This window comes from Photinus pyralis, unplaced genomic scaffold (genome assembly GCF_008802855.1).
Source record: "Photinus pyralis isolate 1611_PpyrPB1 unplaced genomic scaffold, Ppyr1.3 Ppyr1.4_LG6, whole genome shotgun sequence".
Lineage (NCBI taxonomy): Eukaryota > Metazoa > Arthropoda > Insecta > Coleoptera > Lampyridae > Photinus > Photinus pyralis.
The window spans coordinates 30,210,153-30,217,300 of record NW_022170663.1 but is presented as its reverse complement, the minus strand read 5'-3'; the positions used below and the strand labels follow the sequence as shown (position 1 = coordinate 30,217,300).

Sequence of the window (7,148 nt, the reverse complement as noted above, 5' to 3'; positions counted from 1 at the left end):
GTTTACACTATTCCCTCAATTTCATTTTTTATGTCAACCATTCGAACTCTTCGATCCTCGTTTCGAGCTCTCCAATCCCTTCATTTTGCGGTGCTTGTGGGACTCTCGCGGCTTCCGTGGTTCTTCCAGCTCCAACTGCTGTTAGTTATACGCATGAATAGAGAGGAAGAGGGAGGTCGGTAATTAATTACACATAGTAAATGAAAAATACTGGAAGAAATAGATGAATTTAGGGTAGATACTGGGATAGAATCGGATTAACAACCGATGGAATTGAGTCTAAAAGGGAAGATCAATGAATGGAAAGATGCAAACACGAAGGGAAATACCTTAATGCACAAAAAACACTGTGGAGTCATACAGAAGGAGTGTGGTTGTCATCGTCTGCGATAAAGGAAAACAAACAGAACAGTATTTTTGATAGTATAATTGCATACAAAAACTGCAATGCAAGCCTAACTCGACGGGTTTGGACTAGTTTCAGCGAACAGATCAATTTCAGAGTGTTCCCGCCTGAAACGTATGTTGGTCTGACTGCCGACGAACTTTTTGTAAACGCCCATAACCTGCGACAAACAAAAAACCACGCACAGAATGATCAGCAGCGACTGGTAGATATCGACATCGTACGCTTGCTTCGAACGGTACCTGACGTTGATCTTCTTCGCCTTCACGCTCAGCTCGTCCATCATCTTCGCTAGTTCGCCAAAGTGTTTTTCGGCAATCTCATTTTCGTCAGTAGATGAATCGGCAATGTCTGTTACGATGGCGTCCACAATTCCACTGGTGTCATTCAAAAGCGCTTCCAAACCAGAGAAGTCCTCTTTGACACCCGCTTCGTTCTTGGGTAACGAGAATTGCGTTGGAACGCAACTGACGTTGTCAACCGAGCCCAAACCGTATAAAGGATACTTTCGATATACTACTCTAAACACCCTGAGGGTCCATAAAATCTTCCGCAGGTTGTCGCAGGAAATGTTGTTGCCGTTAATGTCAATGCGTCGAAGAAATAAACCCAGATTCTTATTGTCAATTTCCTTGAGATGATTGTAGCTCAGGTCTAAATTCCTTATCGAATGAGCTAGGCCAAGGGCTTTCAACCAGCCGATGTCAATAAGATCATTGTGGGAGATATTTAAATTGATCAGCTTCGGAAGTTCATTAAAAGTATTTTGGTGGACAGCCCTAATAGAATTTGCGTCAACGTCTAACGTATTAATTGGCAGGTTTCCGAAAGCATCCACGGGAATCTCGGCTAAAGAATTATTGGAAACTATCAGCGTCGCTAGATTTCTGAGTAGACGAAACCGGTTCCCGGAAAGAGACTTAATTTTGTTCTGTCTTAAATTGAGGTATCGCAATGATACGAGACCATTAAAAACCTCTGGTTGCAGGTCTTGAATTTTGTTAAAGCCCAACGACAAGTGTATGAGATTTTTGAAGGTTCGAAAGGAATTTGGTTGCAACTCCTCTATTACGTTTTCGGTCAAGTCTAGAGTGCGCATACCTTCGAGACCAACAAAGTTGTCGGTCACAATTTTAAATATCTTATTTCCGTCGAGATCGAGGTAAATCACATTGCCTGGTTTACCCAATCCTGCAAACGCGCCCGAATCGATACGTTGAATGGACATCCTGCTGAAGTTGTACTGGATGAGGCCATAATTGGGATCCAGTATAGTGCCTGTGGACCTAATTTTGGAAAGACTACTGAAAGCGCCAAGTTCCATGTTAGTTATTTTGGTGTCGTCAAAGCGAAGGTGCTGTAGGTTGACTAATCCATCGAAAGCCTTTGGTTTGATGGTTACCAGATCGGATTGCTCAAAGATTAGGTTCTCCAAACCAGTCATTCCCTTAAATACCGCTTCTGGCAACTCTATGAGGTGGCAGTTACTAACTGTAAGAGATCGAACCGCTTCAAGCCCTTGGAAGGCATTTGAGTGCAAGTACGACATATGCACACCTAACTTAAGCGTACTCAATTTGGGTAATCCAATGAAGGTTTTGGGAAATATTTCGCTAACGGAATTTTTGCTCAAATCCAAATCTTTCAACGTCTCAAATCCCTTAAACGCCCCCATTTCTATTTTTCTAATCCGTGCGAAATTCAGATCCAAAGTGGTAACCGCGGATAATCCATTGAAGATCGATTCCTGTAGGATGAATAAGTTGTTTAATGATAAATTAAGTGAGGCCAAGCGGTTGAGCTGCAGAAACGAATCCGGCTCGATAGTGGTGATTACATTTTCTTCCAACTGTAGGACCTCCAAGAAAGGGACGTCGTCAAAAACTTTGCTCGAAATATTCTCAATTTTATTCGCACTCAAATCAAGCTTGGCCAGTTTTCTCAGACCAGAAAGTGCTCCCGGTGGTAGAGTGGTGAGGTTGTTGTTGTTTAGGGATAAAGTTACAAGCCCATCGAGACCCATGAACGACGATGGTTCGACACTTGATACTGCCTGATTGCTAAGGTCAAGCACCACAAGCGATCGGAGACCTTGAAACGAGCCCTTCCCGAGCCTCTTGATGCTATTTTGTTTTAATTTGAGGGTCGTAACTTTGTGCAAGTCATAAAAGGCATTTGGCCTAATCTCCTCAATCAGGTTGTAACTCAAATCGAGGCTTTGCAAGTCAGATAGGCCCATAAAGGTCTCCGCCTCTAACGTTTTTAATTCATTGTGCTGTAGATCCAGCATTTTTAATCCGAATAGTCCGTTAAACGCGCCATCGTTAATTGATTTAATTGTCAAATTCGATAAATCAAGGCGGCCAAGCAATTCTAATCCATTAAACCCATTAAGCGGTAATTCGCCTAAATTTGTATTGCCACCAAGCTCGAGAATGTGCAGATTCTTTAAACCATTAAACACGTTGGGCTGCAACAGCAGGAAATTTTGTCGTAGATTGAGGTGAAGGCAAGATGCGAGACTACGAAACGCATTCGCTTTGATTCTCCAAATGAAATTCATGCTAAGATCCAGATGAGCCACATTGGGTAATCCATCGAACGCGTCCTCATCCAATTCTTTAAGCATTTGGCTTGATAGATCTATATAGTCGATGCTTTCCAAACCCCGGAAGGTACCATTTTTAATTCGCGACAGTTGGTTCTGTCCAAGCTCCAAGTGTCTCAAACGTGACAAATTTTGAAACGTCCCAGGCTCCAAACTGGTCAGCTTGTTACCTTCCAAAGACAGAGAGCGAAGTACCCTTAGCGCATTGAATGTGTTCACGCTTAAAGAATATAGGGCGTTTTTCTGCAAATTGATACTTTCAAGCGAGACGAGGGAGTCAAACGCGTTTGGGGCAATTTTTCTTATTCGGTTATTATCCAAGAAAAGTGTCTCTAACTTGGTCAGTCCGCTCAGAGCGTCACCACTAATTTCGGTAACGCGGTTAAATGCCAGGTTCAAAGTTTTCAATCCTTTATTCGACTTAAAACAGTCACCGATATTTCCGATTTGGTTACCGACGGCAGTGAACTCAACCAGCTCAGTTAACGTGCAGGTCAATCCATCCGTAGAAGTCAAATTGTTAAAATCTAAGATGAGCACCCGCAAGTTGGTCAACGGCTCAAAGCTAGCCTTCTTTATCCTGTTGTTCTTCAAATAAAGCTCCTGTAAGCTAGGCAGTGGGGTTACAAATTTGACCTCCTGCAACAGATTTTGGTCCAAGTGGATGCGTTGTACACTGCTGAATTTGTCAAAAACCGTCTCGCCCATTCTTTGCAATTGGACATTAGTCAAAATGAATTCCTGTACCTTACTTACGAAGTCCAATTTAAACTCGTTCAGGCTGGACATGTTCGAGTGACCAATTTCGATAATAAAGCAAGTGCTGTTGGAATTTTCTTCATAATTTAGTGTAGGGAGTGATTGACCGGAAAACTCGACGCACTTGATCTTCGTGCACGATGCGTAAGGCCTCCACGAACATTGTGGAAGGGCACTAGCCGTTATTGCAAAATAAGTCAGTATTATTATGGTCAGCACCATTCCGCACTATGAGGGAAATTTGATAAAGTACTGGCGGTCGAAATACTGATACCTATGACATTAAAGGTCATCGTTATCGAGAAGCAAAGTTCACGGACGGAATTATTTTCGTTTCTTATTAATGTTTGTCATACGCTACTGGAAGCAGGGGATATCAAAATTTCTTCTCCGACGTTCTTTAATCCTGAGAAAGGCTTGAAAGCACGACCTGTTGTATCGAAATCTCTCCATTACTGTCCCTTTATACCTTTCGTAAATTATTTTTTGAAAAAGTTCGCTTTTCAATGGTCTTTGATTATTTTCTTTTCGCACTATTCATGATGGCTTCATGAACCCTTGACTTCCTCTTTCACTGTGTTTTTGTGTCAGGATGGTGCCAAAATGCATCTTCCACAAACCATTTCTGTAACCTTGACAGATTGAAGGGAAGATAACATTCATATATTTTGGGTCAAATATCCCTCTTTGCAATTTAATCCTCTCGAGCGGCTTATCGCACCAGTAGACTCGTTCTTAGAGACCCACAAAAGGCCTTAAATGCTCAGAATCTCAAAGACCTGAAAACCCGTTGGAACGCCCTCTTGTAGGTTAAGGACTCGGAATTGGTCATATAGATATATAGATAAATGGGCTCTAAACAATTCTGGTAGGCTCTTGGAGATTCCCTAAAGATTATAGAAGCTAAGAAGACTTGGGGCTTTTTAAACGTCACTATCTACTACGGGTTTTAAAAACTCTGTAAAAACTGTTGGTGACTCTTGAATATAAATACCTCTAATAACCAATCCCTTAAAAGCTCTAATCTTCTCTTATAACTCTTGAGATTCATGGAAGTTCTTGAAGGCAGTCTGAACTGTTAAACGCTTTTCCTGGAGGAACTTAAGACTATTGAAGATTATGAAAAGCTGTTGAATAGCATTTAAAGGTCCACAAAGCATGTAAAATCAGGACTCGTATGGGATTTGGAAGGGGCTTTGAGTCCCTTGGATCCTGGTGACATTTTAAGATCCATTAGTCTTATAAAAAGTTTAAGTAGTCATAAAAACTACAATGGTTTATTTAAGATTATCTTGAACGAACTTAAAGCGTATTAACGATTTTTATAGGCTATTAATGACATTCAAAGCCTCTTAAATGGTCTAGGTTTCCCAAACCTTCCAAAAAACTTTTCGAGAGAAATTTGCTCTTAAACACCCTTACTGACTCTCAAAGACAAAGCTTCGTTAGGGTTTTTAAGACTAATTTTATATTACAAGGGTTTTAGATATCGTCTGAATACGTAACAATTCTTTTCTTCTTCTTTTCACTTTTAAGGGCTGATAAGTTTTTTAAAAGGTACGATATTTCCAAAACTTTTCGCGGTTTCTAAAGGTTTCTAAAGCACCAAGATTTATACAAAAATTGTTTGTCCTTTAAAGCTTCTAAAATCTCAAAGATAAATTGATACTCCCTACAAAAATTCACACGTATAGGGCCAACTCTGACCTTCCATAAAGTTGACGCCAAGAAGTGAGCTCAGTTCTCGTATTCAAAACCTACAAATAATCAAAAGAAAACCTCCCAAGCCCCAAAGCTCGGTATATAATTAATTGACTAATGCCTGAAGGGTCTCGTTCTACTCGTAATATGCTCCTATACCAGGTACTTAATCGGTCAACCCCTCCAGAAGGAAGTGGTGGACTCCAACAACATTCACGTTATTTCAAACTCGATGATAACTTAGCTGAGATGGCAAAGATATGGTACTAATGTTAACAAATTACTTGAACGTGAGTGATAGCATTTAACCCAGAAGGGGCAAAATAGTTATAAACTAACACGTTAAAGCAGTTGCGGTAGTTGACTCTTTGTTGAGGATCGAATCTCCAAATCAAATCTCTTTCATGACCCGGTGACTCAATTTCAGAAAATGGCCGCTCGTTATCAGCAGGTGGAAGATATGACAAATGTGTTGAATAAAATTTGAATTTGAACTAACATTAAAACTAAAAAATTGAAACCCTAAAAGAAATCAAAGGTAAACCTTTTTCGTTGATGTCATAAAATGTACATACCTTTGTTAAATAAGAGGGCTAATTGTAGATCTGGAAACAATTGTCGATGGAAAATTGCTGTATAACAGATGACAGCCGAACCTAGAGAAAAGGTGCACTTCAATTACAGAAAATGCGATAAGCCAGCCAGAAAAAACTCAATTATATCCTCCCTATTGGAGTCCTTTAAGAGCCTCATGGTCTCCTAGGGCCTTGCAAAAGCTTTTAGAATATGTATCCACTCCCACTTACGGACCTTGTGCTAGTTCTTAAAGGACCTTTAGGAATCTTTAAAAACTTTAAGAGTCTACAATTATGAACGTTTATGGATGAGCCATTCAAGGTATTTCGGGTCTTCATAAGTCTTTAATAGTTTCTAAAGCCTTTACGAGACTGTTAAAACCATTAATGAACCTTTTCGAGAACTTTAAATACACTCCAGTGGTCTTCCAAAAGGTTTTTGAGTCTTTTCTACTCCTCTATTTAATAGGCCATTGCCATTGTAAGAGTTTAAAACCTTTAAGGGTCTAACAGAATCTTGCAAATCATCAAAAGTTCTTGGCGCTTGATTGATCGAACATTAAAGGCACTTAAAGACTTGTTAAAATCTCACATCTTAAATAATCTTAAAGGGCTGAATGTGCACGTTTCTAAAAAGCTCTTAGATACTTTTGAAAACCTTCGTCCCAAAGACGACTAATGTTGATAAAACCTCTTAAGGGCTCTTAAGTTCTTCTCTTCAAATAAAATACATAAGGTCACTTCATTTGGAGGGAATTCTCGAAGACGTGGTGAGCTCTTTTTGGTTTTCGTATGCCCGTTGGCGACCTGATCAGAAAGTGTGGTTCCGAAAAAGGAACATCTAATTTTTCTCTACTCTGTCCTAAAGTAAAGGGATCTACAACAAAATTGTCCTTAACCCAATCCGTAACAGAGACCAAAAAACACAGCTTCGTACTGTGGCGTTATTCTCGTACTAGTTGCCCTTTTTGCATCCCCGTTATCCTTTTGAATAATAATTCAGAGCTTCGCTGTAGAGAAAGTTTAAATGCTTCCTCTGAAACTTTGTCTTTTATCTGAACTACAACCTTTGACTTCTGATATTTTACTGAAAGTTACC

The 7,148-nt window shown here is 40.0% G+C and overlaps 1 protein-coding gene across 1 annotated transcript; it reads right to left on the bottom strand.

The window, feature by feature from the left end:
- Positions 1-211: 211 nt before the first annotated feature.
- LOC116174155 (toll-like receptor 3) lies at positions 212-4,029 on the bottom strand. The gene has a single exon (XM_031491978.1). The coding sequence runs from the start codon at positions 3,993-3,995 to the stop codon at positions 456-458; it is 3,540 nt and encodes a 1,179-aa protein (XP_031347838.1). The 5' UTR covers positions 3,996-4,029; the 3' UTR covers positions 212-455.
- Positions 4,030-7,148: the final 3,119 nt, after the last annotated feature.